The sequence below is a fragment of the Schistocerca nitens genome, chromosome 10, assembly GCF_023898315.1.
Source record: "Schistocerca nitens isolate TAMUIC-IGC-003100 chromosome 10, iqSchNite1.1, whole genome shotgun sequence".
In the NCBI taxonomy this organism is placed as follows: domain Eukaryota; kingdom Metazoa; phylum Arthropoda; class Insecta; order Orthoptera; family Acrididae; genus Schistocerca; species Schistocerca nitens.
The window spans coordinates 78,350,096-78,371,747 of record NC_064623.1 but is presented as its reverse complement, the minus strand read 5'-3'; the positions used below and the strand labels follow the sequence as shown (position 1 = coordinate 78,371,747).

The following is a 21,652-nucleotide window of genomic DNA, read 5'->3' as shown; positions in this document are numbered from 1 at the left end:
GACACACAAATATACACACAAAATTCTAGCTTTCGCAACCAACGGTTGCTTCGTCAGGAAAGACGGAAGGAGAGGGAAAGACGAAAGGATGTGGGTTTTAAAGGAGAGGGTAAGGAGTCATTCCAATCCCGGGAGCGGAAAGACTTACCTTAGGGGGAAAAAAGGACGGGTACACACACACACACACACACACACACACACACACACACACACACCGAGAGTGTCTTTCCGCCGTCCACCTAACCTTCGTAACCTCTTAGTTCATCCCTATGAAATCCCCAAACCTTCTTCCCTACCTTCTGGTTCCTACCCTTGTAACCGCCCCCGATGTAAAACCTGTCCCATGCACCCTCCCACCACCACCTACTCCAGTCCTGTAACCTGGAAGGTGTACACGATCACAGGCCGAGCCACGTGTGAAAGCACCCACGTGATTTACCAACTGACCTGCCTACACTGTGACGCATTCTATGTCGGAATGACCAGTAACAAACTGTCCATTCACATGAATGGACACAGGCAGACAGTGTTTGTTGGTAATGAGGATCACCCTGTGGCTAAACATGCCTTGGTGCACGGCCAGCACATCTTGGCACAGTGTTACACCGTCCGGGTTATCTGGATACTTCCCACTAACACCAACCTATCCAAACTCCGGAGATAGGAACTTGCTCTTCAATATATCCTCTCTTCCCGTTATCCACCAGGCCGCAATCTCCGCTAATTTCAAGTTGCCGCCACTCATACCTCACCTGTCATTCAACATCTTTGCCTCTACACTTTCGCCTAGACCGACATCTCTGCCCAAACTCTTTGCCTTTTAATATGTCTGCTTGTGTCTGTATATGTGTGTGTGTGTGTGTGTGTGTGTGTGTGTGTGTGTGTGTGTGTGTGTATACCCGTCCTTTTTTCCCCCCTAAGGTAAGTCTTTCCGCTCCCGGGATTGGAATGACTCCTTACCTTCTCCTTTAAAACCCACATCCTTTCGTCTTTCCCTCTCCTTCCCTCTTTCCTGACGAAGCAACCGTTGGTTGCGGAAGCTAGAATTTTGTGTGTATATTTGTGTTTGTTTGTGTGTCTATCGACGTGCCAGCGCTTTCATTTGGTAAGTCACATCATCTTCATCTTTGTTTTTAGATATAAATAAATAAATAAATAAATCAACAAATACGACTAGATATTTTCCCAAGCATAAATGAATCCCAATCTTTTTTCCCTGTGTGTGTGTGTGTGTGTGTGTGTGTGTCATGATGTTGATAGGCTCACTGTTGCATTATACTTTATATCACTAGCTCACTGGATACCACAAGGAGCAAACAGCATATATGTTAGTAGTGCCTAACTTAGCAAAAGGCATACCTTCTCTAGTAACTGTGCATTCACTATTAATAAATTAACAAAGAACAGCTTACATTTCACTTTATTTTTTTAGGAAAGGCATAACATACAGCAACTTTAAAAAGTCTTTAATAAGGAAGAAATGCTGAGAATTGTGCATATATGTCTTGCAAAGGCTACATTAAAATACCTCATGTTGCTGCTGTGGTACAACCTTGTTTCTATAGCTCTCATTTATCCCTATTAGCTCTTGATGAAAATTTTACTCTCATTTCCTACATTAAACAATCTTTAAATACAGTGGTGAGCATACAATTTTCAGTAAATTTGTCTGAAGAGGTTGACTGATTTTCTATAAATCTATGGACAAATAAAGATGCTCTGATGTAGATATGGGAAACATCGGTTGGTACCTGTGGTACCGCAACAGATAAAGAAGCTGCAGCAGGGGGTGAAGGAGGCAGCACACATTGTGCGTACCACAGTACTCCACTGCAGCTCAACAAGTCAATCGAAAGTACCACTAAGAGAGTAGTATTTGCTTTTCAACGAACTGTAAATTTTGTTACCTAAATAATTTTAAATCAGAAAGAAGCATCTGTTTTCCCATGGTAAGCCTTGAATTGAAATGAATGGATACTATCTTTGATAGATATTGTAAGATGCACACAAATAAAAGAAAAAGAATAAGGGAATGCATTCTATTTAAATTAGGTGATGCAGGGAGAGAGACTCGGAAATGAAATAGTAAAAAAGTTGGCAAGTTTTGCTGTCTGGCTTATGAAATAACTGACAATTGACTGACATAGCAAGAAAACATTCCCTGAGAAACATTTAATATAAATTTAATGTGTGCAGTGTGAAGAATAGCCTTGTACAAAAGTGAAACATGTTACAAAAAATGTTACAGAAGAATGTTCAAGACTGATGGGCAGATTGGATAACTAATGATGAGTTACTCAATCATATAATTAATGAAGTAGTAATCAACTGAAACATGTACAACAAAAACTTATGGCACAAGTTGACTAAAGGAAGGGATCAGCTGACAGGGGACATCCTGAGGCATCAGAAATGTCAAATTGGTAATCAACAAAAGTGTGAGAGACAGTTTTGACGTCAATATGTAGGCTCAAATGCATGTAGGTTGCAGTCCAGCAAAAAAAAAAAAAAACATGCACAGGTTTAGATTAACAGTGAGAGCAGTGTCAAAGTTTTCGGCCTGAGGACCGCAACATTATGGTTCATATTACCACATTCTCCTGTTTTTTAAGCTTTCCTCTGGTCACACACCCAAATAAACAAGGTTGTACTATTGTGGGAAGTAGCATGAGTCATACCCACAGAAATTTTAAGCACATGCGCCTGTGCCCACACACACACGCGCGCGCGCGCACACACACACACACACACACACACACACACACACACACACACACACACTCTCTCTCTCTCTCTCTCTCTCTCTCTGCATCTCTTCCTTATGTATGAACTTCACTTCTTTCGGTGTGAGCAACACCTGTATCTACGAGGTCTGCTTGTCAGCACTGTCCACATTTCTTATTTCTGTACCTACAGTCATCTGCTTGTCATCCTCCTCCTGATTTTTCATTTCTGTATCTGCAGTGGTCTGTTCGTCATTCTCCTCCACATTTTTCATTTCTGTATCTGCAGTGGTCTGCTCGTCATTCTCCTCCTCATTAATCATTTCTGTGTCTACGGAGGGCTGCTCGTCATCCTCCTGATCTTTCATCTCTGTATCGGCAGAGGTCTGCTTGTCATCATCCTGATCTTTCATCTCTGTATCTGCAGAGGTCTGCTTGTCATCTTCCTCATTTTCGATTTCTGTATCTGCAGAGGCCTGCTTGCTATCCTCCTCATCATTTAAGATAACTAACTCGACATTGCCTAATCCGAGGTACACTTTATTGTTCAAGGCCCGGATGGCTTCGAGACTCTGGTTGTCGATTACGTAGACCAGAGTCTGGCCCGAATCTTCCGATTTCGCACTGACGTTCTTCCACATGTTGGTCTCGAGGGTCTTGTTTTGAGTGCTGAGCATCTGCAAGATCTTTTTGGGGTCAGTCTTGGCAAACAATTTTTGTGTCTTGAGTAGCACCTTCGTCCCCTGTGAGACCTCTCCTTTAGGCTTTACGCAGAGCTTTCCGCTCTCCCACGGCTCCAACTGGGGTACAATCCTCTCTAGCCACCGTTTTGTCTGTTCGTTGGCACACGACATGACGAGCATGCCCTTCACTGTGTACGTACCGTAAAACTGTGGAAAACAGCCATCCTCTAGAGGTTCGAGAGCTTCTATAAGTGCATCTTGGATTTTCTCTATTTCATTTTCAGTACACTTACGCTCAGGATCTGGCGTTACTGACATCTTCTGTTTGTACAATGTCCCATCTTCTGCATCAGCTGACGAATTCTCATCTTTCCGTAGCTGCTTTTGTCTTTGTCTCTGAATATAACTTGCATCGTATTGTATTCCTTTAGCAGCTAGTTTCAGTTTGAGAGACTCTAATTTCTTCCGAGGTGATACAGCTCTCGTTGCTTGGGTCTTCTTCACTACTCTTCCTGAAGACAAGTGTCCGCCACCTAGATTTGAAAGAACAAGAGATTACATTCAGATTATTTACAAAGCAGATTTTAGTCACAGCCATATCTGGAAGTACAAGTTGTGTTCTTTGAGTAAGTAAATACTTTTGGAGTAAAGGAGACCACTTACCAAATAGAAATGTTGAGTTGCCGATAGGCACACACACAAGGAAAGAAAACTGGCTACCATTTCAAGTAATATTTTTTTGAGCTAGCATAAACACACACACACACACACACACACACACACACACACACACACACACGCCCATGGCCCCTACATGCCACTGGCTGGACACACTGTGCTGCATTTTGGAAGGTGGACTAGTCTGTCGTGAGGTTTGTGTCGGGTGGAGTGTATAAAGGAAGAGAAAGAGTTGGATGGCAGGGAAAGGAATTAGCGGTGAGGGGAGAGTGGTTAGCTGCTAGCTAGGAGGCAGCCAATTTGCTGGGTAGGAATGACGGAGGGACGAGTGGCAGGAGCACGGAGTAAGCACTAGATGCACCACTGTCCCAACTGGTCGGAAACAGTGGTGTCAGAATGTGAATTTGGAAGTGAGTGACAGGATGATGGAAGTGGTGACTGTTAGGTGGAGGGTGTGGGGGACAGTGGGTTACCAAAGTTTAAGACCAGGGCAATTATGGGAGTGAAGGATGTATTGCAAGGTTAACTTGCATCTGCGTAGTTCAGAGAAGATGGTGGTGAAGGGAAGGATCCAGATGGCCTCAGGCTATGAAGTAGTCATTGAAATTGAGCATGTTACGTTTAACTGCATGTCCTGCCTCCTGGTCAACTTTTTGAGGTGGAAGGCAGGGCAACTAACAACATGTAAGTACTGTTGATGTTTAGTTGATTTAATGTGGACAGAGGTGTGGATGGGGCCGTCGGAGAGGTGAAGGTCAATGTCAAGCAATGTGGCACCTAGGGTTAAAGGAGGGCCTGGGAGGGACACAAGGAATAGAGGTTGTGAAGGAATGCGGATATGGTGTCTTGGCCTTCAGTCAAGATGATGAAGATATCACCCTGGAATGGAACATCTGAGCATATCCTTCATCAGGGCTTAGACGAGTTCTCATCATGCCCTGAAATGAGGGACATCCTTTGCAAGATCCTCCCCACCCTTCCTCAAGTGGTGTTCCATCACCCACCCACCCAACCTACGTAACATCCTAGTCCACTCCACTCCCAACCCCTTGGCTGGTTGGTTTGTTTGGGGCAAGGGACCAAACAGCGATGTCATCACTCCAAGTGGATTAAGAAAGGAAGGTGCCCTTTGAACGGAGCATCCTGGCATTTGTCTCAAGTGATTTAGTGAAATCATGGACAACCTTAATCAAGATGGCTGGATGTGGGTTCAAACCTTCATCCTCCTAACCGACATAACATCCTAGTCCACTCCCACTCCCAACCCCTTGGCTGGTTGGTTTGTTTGGGGTAAGGGACCAAACAGCGAGGTCATCACTCCCAATGGATTAGGAAAGGAAAGTGGCCGTGCCCTTTGAAAGGAGCATCCTGGCATTTGTCTCAAGTGATTTAGTGAAATCATGGACAACCTTAATCAAGATGGCTGGATGTGGGTTTGAACCATCATCCTCCTGAATTCGAGTCTAGTGTGCTAACTGCTGCGCTACCTCACTCGGTCCCAACTCCTTGCCACATGGATCGCATCCCTGTGGAAGACCAACATGCAAGACCTGTCCAATCCACGCACCCAGCACTCTTTATTCCAGTCTTGTCACAGGATTATCTTACCTCACCTGTTAAAGCAGCCATGTAATATACCAACTCAGCTGCAAACACTCCATAGCTCTTTATGGTGGTAAGATTGCTGACCAGCTGCCCAACTGTTACTGAGAATAAAGTTGATTGTCCAGTGGCACAAAATGCTGCTAAGCATACCATGCTCAATTTCAATTGATGCTTGACAACCTGAGGCCTCTGCATCCTTCCTCTCTCTCTCTCTCTCTCTCTCTCTCTCACACACACACACACACACACACACACACACACACACTACCTACCTACTTCCAACACACCCCACACCATTTATCAAAATACAGCATTGTGTGACCGTGTGTCCAGTCGGTGCCCTGTAGGGGAATAGCACTATGAGTGCTACTTTTCCACAGCACCAGGTTCAGTATTATTATTATTATTACTATTATTATTGAAAGTGCACATAAGATACTGTGCAAGCATACAGTATGAGGAATTTTTGAGCAGCAGCTGACATAACGGCTCCTTGGCCAAGTGGTGAAGTGCACAAACTGCCAATTCATCAGCTCAGGTTTGCTTCCCACTGCTGCCATCATTTTTTTCTCATTTTATTTTATTTGTCCCAATGTTAAACTATTAATTATAAAATGTAAATATATTTGAGCAGTTCAATTCATATAAGTAAAATTAATATATTCAGTTTAGTTGTGATTACTGCCCTTGTAAATCAAAAGGCTATAGACGGTGACAAAAAAAAAGTGAACAGCCTGGTATGAGTGTACATAGGACACAATATTTCGGCAATCGACCATGTTGCCATCATCAGCTGCGCTGATGTACTGACCGACGGTGGGCTGGCGCCATGTATACAGGGTGTTACAAAAAGGTATGGCCAAACTTTCAGGAAACATTCCTCACACACAAAGAAAGAAAATATGTTATGTGGACACGTGTCCGGAAACACTTACTTTCCATGTTAGAGCTCATTTTATTACTTCTCTTCAAATCACATTAATCATGGGATGGAAACACACAGCAACAGAAAGTACCAGCATGACTTCAAACACTTTGTTACAGGAAATGTTCAAAATGTCCTCTGTTAGCGAGGATACATGCATCCACCCTCCGTCGCATGGAATCCCTGATACGCTGATGCAGCCCTGGAGAATGGCGTATTGTATCAGAGCCGTCCACAATAAGAGCACAAAGAGTCTCTACATTTGGTACCGGGGTTGCGTGGACAAGAGCTTTCAAATGCCCCCATAAATGAAAGTCAAGAAGGTTGAGGTCAGGAGAGCGTGGAGGCCCTGGAATTGGTCCACCTCTACCAATCCATCGGTCACCGAATCTGTTGTTGAGAAGCGTACGAACACTTCGACTGAAATGTGCAGGAGCTCCATCGCGCATGAACCACACGTTGTGTCGTACTTGTAAAGGCACATGTTCTAGCAGTACAGGTAGAGTATCCCATATGAAATCTACATCTACATGACTACTCTGCAATTCACATTTAAGTGCTTGGCAGAGGGTTTGTCGAACCTCAATCATACTATCTCTCTACCATTCCACTCCCGAACAACGCGCGGGAAAAATGAACACCTAAACCTTTCTGTTTGAGCTCTGATTTCTCTTATTTTATTTTGATGATCATTCCTACCTATGTAGATTGGGCTCAACAAAATATTTTCGCATTCGGAAGAGAAAGTTGGTGACTGAAATTTCGTAAATAGATCTCGCCGCAACAAAAAACGTCTTTGCTGTAATGACTTCAATCCCAATTCGCATATCATATCTGCCACACTCTCTCCCCTACTACGTGATAATACAAAACGAGCTGCCCTTTTTTGCATGATAACGTGCTCCATTGAGCGTAGGAGGAAGAACATGGGGCCCAATCAAGACATCACCAACAATGCCTGCCCAAACGTTCACAGAAAATCTGTGTTGATGACGTGATTGCACAATTGCATGCGGATTCTCGTCACACATGATGATTGTGAAAATTTACAATTTGATCACGTTGGAATGAAGCCTCATCCGTAAAGAGAACATTTGCACTGAAATGAGGATTGACACATTGGTGGATGAACCATTCGCAGAAGTGTACCCGTGGAGGCCAATCAGCTGCTGATAGTGCCTGCACACGCTGTACACGGTATGGAAACAACTGGTTCTCCCGCAGCACTCTCCATACAGTGACGTGGTCAACTTTACCTTGTATAGCAGCAACTTCTCTGACGCTGACATTAGGGTTATCGTCAGCTGCACGAAGAATTTCCTCGTCCATTGCAGGTGGCCTCGTCATTCTAGGTCTTCCCCAGTTGCGAGTCATAGGCTGGAATGTTCCGTGTCCCTAAGACGCCGATCAATTGCTTCGAATGTCTTCCTGTCAGGACACCTTCGTTCTGGAAATCTGTCTCGATACAAACGTACCGTGCCACGGCTATTGCCCTGTGCTAATCCATACATCAAATGGGCATCTGCCAACTCTGCATTTGTAAACATTGCACTGACTGCAAAACCATGGTCGTGATGAACACTAACCTGTTGATGCTACGTACTGATGTGCTTGATGCTAGTACTGTAGAGCAATGAGTCTCATGTCAACACAAGCACCAAAGTCAACATTACCTTCCTTCAATTGGGCCAACTGGCAGTGAATCGAGGAAGTACAGTACATACTGACGAAACTAAAATGAGCTCTAACATGGAAATTAAGCGTTTCCGGACACATGTCCACGTAACATCTTTTCTTTATTTGTGCGTGAGGAATGTTTCCTGAAAGTTTGGCCGTACCTTTTTGTAACACCCTGTATATAGGACAATCCCCCTCCCGCCCCTCCCTCAGGCATTTCCTATCAGTCGGTGTGGTCTGCGCCCTGCGCGCAGTCCAGGTACAGCATCCGTTCTCCCACTGTCTGGGCAATGCATCCTAGGTGATCTCGTTCAGGAAGGTCTGCCGGCACCGCTCTCGTTATTCTTCCCTCCTCCCCCGAAGTCGGTACACTCTGGGAAATATCCTTTTCCTTCTTAATCCGGGTGATCGCGGGTTCCCACACCTTGCTAAGGATGTAACCGCTGTCACGATTTAGTTGTGGCTCCCTTACTCTGATCTCTATGGCTTCTTTGATGACACAGTCCCAGTACTCTGAAGTCTGTGTCAGGACTTTGGTTTGGTCATAATCCATGCTGTGGAGTTTCGACAGGCAATGCTCAACGATTGCCGACTTACTGGGCTGTTGCAGTCTAGTGTGCCGTTGATGTTCTGGGCATCGGTCCTCAATGGTACGAATGGTCTGCCCTATGTATACACTACCGCATTGGCAAGGTATCTGATCAACCCCTGATTTACGTAGCCCAAGGCTGTCCTTGACACTACCAAGAAGGCTCTTGGTTTTGCTTGGAGGACGGAAGATGGTTTTCACTTGGTGTTTACATAAAATGCGTCCAATTTTTCCAGATAAGCCCCCACAAAACGGAATAATAGCCTAGGCCGCCGCCTCCTGAGGTTCTCCCTCAGTTTTTGCCGACGCTGCAGGTGTGGGATGTAGAGCCTTCTGAATTTGCCCTTCCTTGTATCCGTTCCCCCAAAACACTGTCTTCAGATGGTCCAATTCTTGTTGGAGACTGTCCCTGTCGGAGATGGTGTGAGCTCTGTGTACAAGAGTTTTGAGCACGCCATTCTTTTGTACCAGGTGGTGGCAGCTATCCGCATGTAGGCACAAATTGGTATGCGTCTTCTTCCTACACACGCTGTGGCCCAAAGTGCCATCAGCTCATCTTCTAATCAAAACATCTAGGAAAGGGAGCATCCCATCCGTTTCAATCTCCATGGTGAACTTAATATTCTCGTGTCTGGAGTTGAGATGTGTGAGGAAGTCTGCCAGTTTCTCTCTTTCATGTGGCCAGATAACGAAGGTATCATCCACTTATCTAAAGAAACTGTTTTTTTTTTTAGATATGCTGATTCAAGAGCTTCCTCCTCGAAATGTTCCATGTACATATTTGCAACAACGGGTGAGAGTGGACTCCCCATGGCTACTTCTTCTATCTGCTTGTAGTATTCACCGTCAAATAAGAAGTAAGTTGTGTTCAGAACATGTCTGAAAAAGTTGGTGTTCTCTTCGTCAAATTTCTGGCTGATGAGTTCCAAGGATTCTTGTAACTGAACTATAGTGAATAGAGATACCACGTCGAAGCTCACCAGTATGTCAGATTCCTTAAGTGCAAGGTTGTTGATGCGTCCCAGGAAATCCACGGAGTTATGGATATGGTGTGTACATCTCCCAATATAAGGGCTAAGCAGTTGTTTGAGGTGCTTGGCGAGAAGGTACGTTGGGGCACCAATATTGCTGACAATGGGATATAACTGAATCTATTTCTTGTGCACCTTCGGCAGTCCGTAAAGTCTAGGAGGAACAGCAGCCCTTGGGCGTAGCTTCTTGGTAATCTCATCAGGGAAGCCGGAATCCTTGAGAAGTGCCAGAGTCTTCCTCTTGACCCTCTTGATAGGATCGGTGTCAATCTGGCGGTGTGCGCTGTCACCAAGTAGACCCCACATCTTCTCAGAATAATCCTGTCAGAATAGGATCACTGTTGTGTTGCCCTGGTCTGCAGGTAATATTACTATGTCTGGATCTTCTCTTAGCTCCCGTATGGCGGCCCTCTCCCTGTAGGAGATGTTCAGTTTCATCAGCTTTGTTTTGGTTAGAGCTCTGCAGGTTTCGCGATGAACTTCTTCAGCAGCTTCAGGTGGAAGCTGTGATAATAATGTCAGCAATGGGTACATCTTTAGTTGTCGGAGCGAAATTCAATCCTTTCTTAAGAGCCGAAATAGCGTCATCATCTAGTTTCTTGTTAGTGAGATTGATGATGGTCTTTCCGCTGCCATCAGAAGGTTGTTTCTCCGATATACATTCAAACTTGGATGCCTGTCACTCGGCTGACTTCCTCTGGGTTGAGTCCGCTGTGGCCCATGTGACACCATCAACCCAATCCCACGTCCAGGGGTTGAACCGGTTGGCCAGTTGTAGATGTAACTGTAGGAGTTCTTTGTTGGTAGTGTCCAAGCACCACCGGGTGAAGCGAACTCTCTCTCGTACCAAAGCTAGACTGGCACATTTCTTGATTATTCTGGCCGCCACTGAGTCGATGTGATGCTTGACCTTAGCAAAATTCGGTACTACACTTTCTTCTCGGCACTTCATAAGAAAAACAAAAGAACACAGTAGACGAGTTCTCCGATGACGCAGCTTTTCGATCCTTTTCATGCTGCGATACATTTCCTCCCCCCAGAGGTATGTGATGTGATTCTTCAATTTTTCCTATGCACACTCATACCAGGCTGTTCACCCAAGATTTATTTCGTCATAAAATACGCCTGGAGAAATTGAAGGAAAAAAAAAAAAAAAAAAAAAAAAAAATTTGCGTGTGTATAAGGGAATTTAGCACGAAAGTGTTTTTTGCAGGTGATCTGCTAAAAAGGCTCTTTTCCAGTAGATCTTTGGAGAAGAAAGTGATCTTTAACGAGTTGGTAGATTGACTCCAAATGTAAATCGAACAATGGGAGGGTGTGGGGCAAGGCTCACCGATTTGGCTCAAACTGTGAGTAGAAGCAGGTAAGATGCTCCTTTTAAGTTCTTAGAATATTTTGCCACAGAATCAGTGGCCTTTTTGAAATCAACCATATCTTTTGAATTCAGTAACTTGTGGTGGATGATTGACTTTAGATTAAATATTTGTTCACAACATGATCTGTCCATCCTAAAACCACTTTGATATTCACCTAAATGACTGTCAAGTGTTGTTCCTATTCCATTTAGTATAATCTTGACAAATATTTTATGTGCAACTTTGTTATTACCTTTTTTGTGTAGTTGATGTATTTGGGCTATTTTCCATTCACTTTTTTATTTTTGGTGGAGACCATTCCAGAATTCCTAAAATAATTTTTTGATCTGTTGATTTTGTCGTTTGTATGCCAATAAAACCTGAATTCAGTCACAAATCTGGTTCAGTACTTGGTAAGCTCATATTTTGTTCAGTAATCAGTGCTACAGAATTGCATCAAATGCATTTCTGGAAGCAGATTCATGGACAAAAATAACAAGCTGAGCTTCACAAGGTGAGTTCGTGAACCCATATGTACGTTATAATGTGTTTGATAATGCCACAACAGACTGACATTAGCTATGTTAGTGTAAAATAATCTGCATCTGTTTCACAACCCTTCTTGAAAACAGGTGTAACCTGCAATTTTTTCTAACTCTATGTCACAACCACTTGAATTATTAAAACAAAATCAAACAAAGGAAACTCCATGATATACCGTAACAATAATATGAAAAGGATAGTCACTACTCACCATATGGTGGAGATGCTGAGTTGCAGATAAGCACAACAAAAAGACTGCCAGAAAGTGAGCTTTCGGCCAACAATGCCTTTGTTGCAAATAAACAAAACACACACACACACACACACACACACACACGACCACAATCTCTAGCAGCAGGAGCCAGAATGCAAGCAGCACCGCATGATGGGAGAGGCAACCAGTTGTGAGTAAGAAGGAGGCTGGGGCAAGGTGGTGGGGTGAGGGTGGGGGGGGGGGAGAAGTTTTGCAATGGGGGACAGTGAAGTACTGCTAGTGGGAGTGTGCAGGAACAAGCTGGACAGAAGGGCAGGTGCAGTGACAAGTCAGGAGGTTAGATGGAGGGCGGGGCAGAGAGGGGGGAAGCAGAAAAGTAAAAAGACTTGGTGTATTGGTGGAGTAGAGGGCTGTGTAGTACTGGAATGGGAACAGGGAAGGGACTAGATGGGTAGGGTGAGGCCAGAGGGGGTTATGGGAACATAGGATATATTGCATTGAAAGTTTCCACCTGCACAATTCAGAAAGGCTGGTATTGGTGCGAAGGATCCAGACGGCACAGACTGTGAAGCAGTCACTGAAATGAGGAATGCTGTGTTGGGCGATGTACTTAGCAACAGCATGGTCCAGTTGTTTCTTGGCCACGGTTTATCAGTGGCCATTCATGCGGACAGACGACTTGTGGATTGTCGTGCCCACATAGAATACAGTTCAGTGGTTCCAGCTTAGTTTGTAGATCACACGACTGGGTTCACACGTAGCCCTGGCTTTGATGAGATAGGTGATGTTCGTGACTGGAGTGGAATAGGTGGTGGAGGATGTATGGGATAGGTCTTGCATCAAGTTCTATTACAGGGATATGAGCCATAATGGAAGAGGTTGGGAGCAGGGGTTGTGTAAAGATTGATGGGGATATTGTGTAGGTTTGGTGGGCAGCAGGATACTACTGTGGGAGGGGTGGAAAGAATAGTGGGTAGTACATTTCTCATTTCGGGGCACAACGAGAGGTAGTCAAAACCTTGGCGAAGAATGTAATTCAGTTTCTCCAGTCCTGGTTGGTAGTGAGTCACGAGGGGAATGCTCCTATGTGGCTGGATGGTGGGACTTTGGCAGATGGTGGATGACTGGAAAGATAAGGCACGGGAGACTTGTTTTTGTACAAGGTTGGGAGGGTAATTACGTTCTGTAAAGGCCTCAGTGAGACCCTCAGTATATTTTGGGGTTGGGTTCTTTGGGGAAGGAGACCAAACAGCGAGATCATCGGTCTCATCGGATTAGTTTAGGACAGGGAAGGAAGTCGGCCGTGCCCTTTCAAAGGAACCATCCCGGAATTTGCCTGGAGCGATTTAGGGAAATCACGGAAAACCTAAATCGGGATGGCCGAACGCGGGATTGAACCGTCGTCCTCCCGAATGCGAGTCCAGTGTCTGACCACTGCGTCACCTCGCACGGTTAGTATATTTTGAGAGGGACCAGTCATCACTACAGATGCAATGGCCACAGGTTACTATGCAGTATGGAACGGACTTCTTGGTATGGCATGGGTGGCAACTGGTGAAGTGGAGGTATTGTGGTGGATGGTAAGTTTGATATGGACAGAGGTACTGATGTAGCCGTCTTTAAGGTGGATGTCAACACTGAGGAAGGTGCCTTGTTGTGTTGAGTATGAGTAGGTAAAGTGAATGGAGGAGATGGTGTTAAGGTTGTGGAGGAATGTGAACAGGGTGTCCTCACCCTCGTCCAGATCACGATGATGTCATCAATGAATTTGAGCCAGGTGTAGGGTTCGGGATACTGGGTGTTTAGGAAGGATTCCTCTAGATGGCCCATGAACAGGTTGGCATAGGATGGTGCCATGCAGGTGCCCTTAGCCATACCCCAGATTTGTTTGTAGGTAATGCTCTCAAAGGAAACGTAATTATGGGTAATGATATAGTTGGTCGTGGCAACTAGGAAGGAGGTTGTTGGTTTGGAATCTGTCAGGTGTTGGGAAAGGTAGTGGTTCAATAGCAGTAAGGCCATGGGCATTCGGGATGTTAGTGTAAAAGGAGGTGGCATTAATAGTGACAAGCAGGTGTACTGTGTGGTAAAGGAACAGGAACTGTGGAGACTCAATAGATGAAATGATTGGTATCTTTTGTGTAGGAGGGTAGGTTGCGGTTAATAGGCTGAACGTGTTGATCTATCAGAGCAGAGATTCTCTCAGTGGGGAACAGTAACTGCCTGCAATGGGGCAATTCTGGTTGGTTGGGTTAATGGACTTTAGGAAGCATGTAAGAGGTAGGAGTGCAAGGAGTGGTAGGGGTGAGGAGAGAGACGGACTCTGGGCAGAGGTTCTGGAATAGGCCTTCTGGATTTTTGGAAAGCGGTCACTGGCAGGATTTGTAGGTGGATGAATCTGAGAGCTGGCAAAGTCCTTCTGACAGATAATCCTTGCGGTTCAGAACAACAATGGTGGAGCCTTTGATAGCTGGTAGGATTATAAGGTTTGAAAAAGTTTTTGGGTGGTGGATTGTGGTTTTTCCTGTGGATATACAGTTAGTTTCCATGTTGAGGGATTTGGGGAATGATGGTGAGCCAAGGTTCGACGTTAAGAAATTCTGGGAAGTTAAGAGGGGGCAGTCTGTGGGCGGTGGATCACGGTTGGATGGAGGAGTGAACTGAGTCAGGGAGGGTTCAACATTGGTCTTTAGTTGAGTTTGGTTGGTAGGGTTGGCAGTGAAAAAGTGTTTCCACTGTACGGACCAAGAGAAGGACAGAAGGTCTTTAACAAGTTCTGCATGATTGAACTTGGGTGGGACAAAAGGAGAGGCCTTTGGGAAGGGCTGGTACTTCTGCGGGGCTAAGGCTGTTGAAGGAAAGTTTCATGACTATGTTTCAAGTCTGTTTAGGTTCTGGATTCTGTGTAGAGATGGGGGAGTGTTTTTGATGGTGGGGAAATGTAGTAGGTCTGCGAGACAGTGTTTGTCAACTTTGAGAGGACGTGGGGGAGGTTTAAAGGTTGTTGCAAGGGTGGTGGACAATAGTAGTCCAAGGTGGGAGTAGGAAATGAGAAGGGTAAAGAGTTTTTTGAGGTGGCGTCCCCCTCCAGGAACTAAAGCAAGATGCACAATGCCACTTCAAAAAACTGTCCACCCTGCTCGCTTCCTACTCCTGCCTTGGACTAACACTATCCACCCCCTCTCCAACAACCTCCAAATCTCCCCCTCACACCTTGTAGCTGATAAACCCTGCCTCTAAGACCTACTATATTTACCTTACCCTCAAAAATTCCCTCCCACCACAATACAGAACACAGAGCCTAAACAGACCTGAAACAGTCATGAATCTTTCCTCCAAAGCCTTAGCCCCACAGAAGTATCAGTCCTTTCCAAAGGCCTCACATTTTGTTCCACTCCAAAATTCAATCACGCAGGACTTGTTACAGACCTTCTCTCCTTTTCCCAGTCCCTAAAGTGGAAATACATTCACCACCAACTCTACCAATCAAACTGAACTAAAGACCAATGTTGAACCCTGCCCGACTCAGTTCACCCCTCTATCCAACCGTGATCCACCTTCACTGCCCCCAAACCACCTCCTCTTAACTTTCCAGCATCCCTTAACCTCAAACCTTGCCTCACCATCATTCCCCAAATCCCTCAGCATGCAAACTAACCTTACATCTGCAGGAAGAACCACAATCCACCAACTAAAAACTTAACATGACCTTACAATCTTACCTGCTTACAAAAGCTTCACCACTGTTGTTTTGAACAGCCAAGGATCACCTGGCAGAATGACTCCGCCACTTGTCAGATTCATCCACCTAAAATCGCTGCACGGTGACATCATTCCAGAAACCCACCAGGATCTCCAGTCTCTCCTCAAATGCTTAGGCCCATCCCAGGACCACTCCCCAGAACCATCTCTCTCCTCACCCCTATGACTCCCCACACTCCTACCTTCTACATCCATCCTAGTCCATAAATCCAACCACCCAGGATGCCCCATTGTGGCGGGTTACTGTGCCTGCACTGAGAGAATCTCTGCTCTTGTAGACCTTCATCCTATTACCCGCAATCTACCCTCCTATATAAAAGATCCACTGATTCTCCACAGTTCCTGTTCCTTTACCATACAATGTCCTTGCTCATCACTGTTGATACCACCTCCCTTTACATTATACATCTCTAATGCCCAAGGCCTTATAGCTATTGAACACTACCTTCCCCAAAGCCGAATGGATTCCAAACCAACAACCTACTTCCCAGTCACCATGGCCAACCATATCCTCACCCACAATTAGTTCTCCTTTGAAGGCATCACCTACAAATGAATCGGGTTATGGCTATGGGCACCCACATGGCACTATAGTATGTTAACCTATTCATGGGCCATCTAGAGAAATATTTCCTAAACACCCAGAATCCCAAATGCCACACCAAATTCAATGATGATACCTTCATGATCTGTATCGAGGGTGAAAACACCCTATCCACATTCCTCCACAACCTCAACAACTTCTCCCCGATTTGCTTTACCTACTCATACTCAACCCAACAAGCCACCATCCTCAATGTTGACTTCCACCTCAAAGATGGTACTGGTGAATTATTAAGACAGATTTTCCCAGAATAGATTTTGACATTTGGGAAGAAATTCATCTTGACCAGACAATGGTTTGAGGAGGTCACTTTGTGTAATGATAGCAAATCCTGAGGAAGAAATTAATGTACATATTGAGAAGTTCTTGTCTGTGCAAGACCATATGCTTGCTGAATTTCACACAGTGGCCTAAAAAATTTTGGTGACAAAGGATACAAACACTATAAGTAACACTATAAATATTTCTTGAAGCTCTTCATATCTAAAAGTAATATTATATTTAATGTTGAAATATTTCAAAAAATGCTCAATATGAACTGGCAACAAATGTAACAAATTTAAAGAACCGTTTTGAAAATATTACTGTTTTTTAATATTTTTCCCGAAATCTGGTACAAGAAAACTCCTCTTACCTCTTGCGCCTCGGGGTTTTAAGCCTGAATGTCGAAACACCCCTCTGCCTCTTCCTGCTGGTCCACTGCAAAAAAAAAAAAAAAAAAAAAAAAAAAAAAAAAAAAAAAAAAAGAGAGATAGAGAATTCACATTTAAGTACTGAGTGAGAATGAGTCTCAGTGCAATTAATTCTTGTAACACATGTGGTTAAGAATGACAATAGTAACCCAAAATTGAAATGTGCAGAACGGCTACATTCGTCAACATACAGAACAACTGGTATATCAAACAATGGAAAATCCGAGATGGAAGCTGACACTATCTAAATGCCTTCTTTCAATGTCCCTATCTGTCACTCAAATCCTCCTCTGTGTGGTGGGCAGCAATCTATCCAAAGTCTGTCATAGAAAAAGATTCAAGTTTCAAGTCCTAAGAATGGTAAAAGCATTATTCAAACGGAAAAACAAAAAATAGGAGGAGTAAAGGTCACTACTGCATCTTAAATCTGTACTGAATAATCACAATCTGAGTCTGCAGCATCTTGTTATGATGTGGAGAGAAAACATTTTCTCAGTGAATATCAATGTCTATCTACAGCTATATTCTGTAAACCACTGCTAAGCGCATGGCAGAGGGTACATTTCATTGTATCAATTATTAGGGTTTCATCCTGTTCCATTTACACATGGAGTGCAGAAAGAATAATTGATCGAATGCTTCTTTGTGTGCTGTAATTATTCAAATCTTGCCCTCACAATCCCTATGTGAGCAATACATAGGGGGTTGCAGTATATGCCTACAGTCACGATTTAAAGGCATTTCTTGAAACTCTTGGGATAGTTTACATCTATGTGCAAGTGTCTGCTCGGTAAGTTTCTTCAGCATCTCTGTGACACTCTCCCACAGATCAAACAAACCTGTGACCATTTGTGCTGCCCTTCTCTGTATACATTCAATACTCCCTGTTAGTCCTCTTTGGTACAGGTCCCCAATATCTGACTGACTGCCCTGATCCAAAGCTTTCAGTATGGCACATGAGAAAAGTAAGAGTTGGGTTTCACATAAATTCTTCTACTGAACAGAAGCTGTCACGAGAAAATGATTTCCATTTATTTTTATTGTGTAATAATTTACTGTTGAAGAGGATAAATATTTCGCTACATAACATTCCCCCACCTGTGGGGGCTTTACAATTATAAGTTTGCTGCACTAAAGCCTGATGACACAGCGTCATCTGTGTTGTTTCTTCTTCTTTATACGAAATGCACATACTACACACTCACAGAAGGGCAGCCGAGTCAGTAGCTACAGAGTAGTAGAAAAAAATTCATCTCACCAGCATAACTGAAACAAGTTTTAGTAGTGGCTCTGCTGTAGGACACAGCTATTGTCCCATTACCATTCTAATAGTATACATTACAGGAGCGTCGTTAGCCACAATACAGTATTCCAGTGAATTAGCAACTTTCTAGAAAATGCCTCTGGTCTGGTCTTGTAACAAGTGTACAAAGATTGCTTAATGTTGAGACAGAGAGGAATACATCAATAAGATTCGCTCTGCACTCCATTTGAAAACGTGTCACTGCCATTTGTGTAACCCGCTACAGTGTTATGTTCTCAGAACACTACAGAAGGATCTGAAAAACAGCTATGCAAAAAGAACTCTGAGACTGTGACAAAACCAAATCCAATGCAATCTCTGACTGACCTTAAAGAACTGTCCAGAAGCAGGGTCCTAATAATAGGTGACAAAGTACATTTCCACACATATTGGGGGCAGGGCAGGGGGGGGGGGGGGGGCAAGCGAAATGTTTGCTAACAGTGAGACTCAAATCCCCTGGTGCTCCAGGTGTGTCCTCTTCACAGTCCCCATGGCACAGTCTGGTGGGATATGACAAAGTAGGCTTCCTTTCCACTGTTGACGCATGTCAATATGCATACAAAACATTGTGCTGCTGTCATACCTGTTGCCGGAGAATATGGTTTCTCTAAGACTGATGTACAGCACATACTGCCAAGATGTCCTGACAAACTTTTCCCAGGGAAAGTGAACAGGACAATCTGTAACCTGCACCCATTGTGAGCATATGTGGTTATTTCAATTTCGGAAATGTGTATTAGCTGTATCAGAAACAAAGGATGGAGTATTAGGATTTAATGTTCCATTCATTATATCCATTGTGGAGGATGAACTGCTACTGTGATTTAAATTTGTAGTTTACGTAGATATATTATATGTCCAGTCTCTTTTTGTATTGACATGATTTTATGTACCATTAACTAATTTTTGAGATACTACGGGCTCAGCTTCAGGTGGAGGTCTTACAGGTACATTATTTTCTGGACCACACCAGATGCTACAATTGCACTGTAGTGGAAGCAGTGATGTGACATCTATTTAACAAAGCAGAAGAAGTCTGGTCGAGTTTTATAAGTACTGATTTTTTAAAAAAAGTAAGCGTGGGCTCTAGAATGCATAACTTAAGAGGAATGAGCACTTGTTCATCTTTGGTACCATGAAACAGGTCTCTTCTACTACAAAGCCTTTGCTTTTCACATTTTAGGGGAGGAAGTTTCAAACCAAACAAGGAAAAAACGTCTGATAAACATGGGAGTCTAAAAGAGCTATGAGCACTTTTTAGCTTCGCTGGTGTGAAACACATCTTTCCTGCTCAACAACTTGCTCATAGCTCTTGAGGTATTCATTTTAGAGCTCATTCTTACTAGATTTTTTCCTTGTTTTGTCCATACTACCTCCTTCCAAAATATGAAAAGCAAAGAGCTTGCAGTAGAAGAGATGTCTTTCAGAGTATCAAAGATGAACAAGTGCTCAGATCTCTTAAGGTACGAGCTTCAGAGCACTTATTTACTAGATTTTTTCTGACTCTGTTGTAAGTAACTAGTCTCTAAAATTTGCCTTTTTTTTTGGGGGGGGGGGGGGGGGAGGGGGATACTATACACAGACTCAGTACAGTTTTGGCTGTAAGGAATATTTCACAAGTTCGCCATGGACATTGTGAGTGAAGTTGCGCATCATGCAGCCTTTTGTGCACAGTGAGTCATAACACGACGTCCTGTGACTGAACAAAAAGTATTATTCAACATGGTGGCATTGCTGTCAGTGTTCCTCTAAGCCATAATCCGTAGACAGTGGTCATTCACTGCGGAAGTAGCCCTTGGCGGCCTGATCAAGGCATGTTGTCGACAGTTCCTGTCTCTCTGTATCTCCTCCATGTCAGAACAACATCACTTTGGTTCACTTCGAGACACCTGGACATTTACCTTGTTGAGAGCCCTTACTGACACAAAGTAACAACGCGGACGCGATCAAACCGTAGTATTGACCATCTAGGCATGGTTGAACTACACACATCACGAGCCGTGTACCTCGTTGCTGGTGGAATGAGGGAACTGATTGGCTGTCAGATCCCCTCTGTCTAATAGGCGCTGCTCATGCATGGTTGTTTACATCTTTGGGTGGGTTTAGTGACATCTCTGAACAATCAAAGGGACTGTGCCTGTGATTCAGTATCCACAGTCCATGTCTATCTTCAGGAGTTAAGTGAAGAGAGGTGATGCAAAACTTTTTTTGATGTGTGTATTATGATTTTATTATTGAAGGGTTTGTAGTGCTTATACAATGATATTCAACTTAGAATGAAATTTTCACTCTACAGCGGAGTGTGCGCTGATATGAAACTTCCTGACAGATTAACACTGTGTGCCGGACCGAGACTCGAACTCGGGACCTTTACCTTTTGCAGGCAAGTGCTCTACCAACTGAGCTACCCAAGCACGACTCATGCCCCGTCCTCAAAGCTTTAATTCCGCCAGTACCTCGTCTCCTACCTTCCAAACTTCACTTATTTATTACAGTGCTGACAACTTGGTGTCACAACCAAGCTATGGAATGTCTGTTAGAAGTACTCTGTTTTCATCTCGATCACTAGTGCCGCCTCAAAAATACACACTGTATATGCTAATGGGGACTGTATCAACTGGCTTTATAATGTCTAGCGACAAATATCAGAAAGTTCTATTAATATTGTTTCCTCGGTGGTGACGGTCAGGTGGATTACATAACAGCAAGGAGTGTTACAACTTTATTACGTTTCAGTAGAGACATGATAATGTGGTGCCACAGAAGAATGCTGGAGGGACAGGAGAGCATCACTGCATGATTGGCCTGATAGAAGGGAGAGACAGATAGGACAATCCTGAGACACCAACAAACAGTTAATCTGATAATGGAGGGTACTACAATGGGTAAAAATTGTGGAGAGAGACCAAGGCTCGACTACAGTAAGAAGGTTTAAACAGGTGTAGGCTGGAGTAATTGTACACTGAATGCACTGCAGTGCAGAGCTGCAACAAAACAGTCTTTGGACTGTGGACCATCATAACAGCAAACCTGTCACACAAAAAAGTTTACTTGAAAAAAAGAGACAGCATTGGTCGTATATTTTTTACTATTGCAAAATCGATTTTCTGTCACTGAGTGACCATCTTTAGTGCTATATTGTATAACTTAAATTGGGATGCACTGTTGTCACTAAGCTTACGGCGATCAAGTGAAGAGAGTCCATGTGATCGCCGTAAGCTTAGTGACAACAGTGCATCCCAATTTAAGTTATACAATATAGCACTGA

The 21,652-nt window shown here is 43.9% G+C and overlaps 1 protein-coding gene across 2 annotated transcripts in view; it reads right to left on the bottom strand.

The window, feature by feature from the left end:
- Window positions 1-1,402: 1,402 nt before the first annotated feature.
- LOC126210596 (glutamic acid-rich protein-like) overlaps window positions 1,403-21,652 on the bottom strand; it is a 58,636-nt gene continuing 38,386 nt past the window's right edge. For both annotated transcript variants that reach the window (XM_049939865.1, XM_049939864.1), the window contains exons 3-4: window positions 17,024-17,088; window positions 1,403-3,939 (exon numbers count right to left, since the gene is read on the bottom strand). In XM_049939865.1, coding sequence (XP_049795822.1) covers window positions 2,864-3,939; window positions 17,024-17,088 — 1,141 coding nt within the window. In that variant the 3' untranslated portion in view covers window positions 1,403-2,863. The remainder of the gene's footprint in view (window positions 3,940-17,023; window positions 17,089-21,652) is intronic.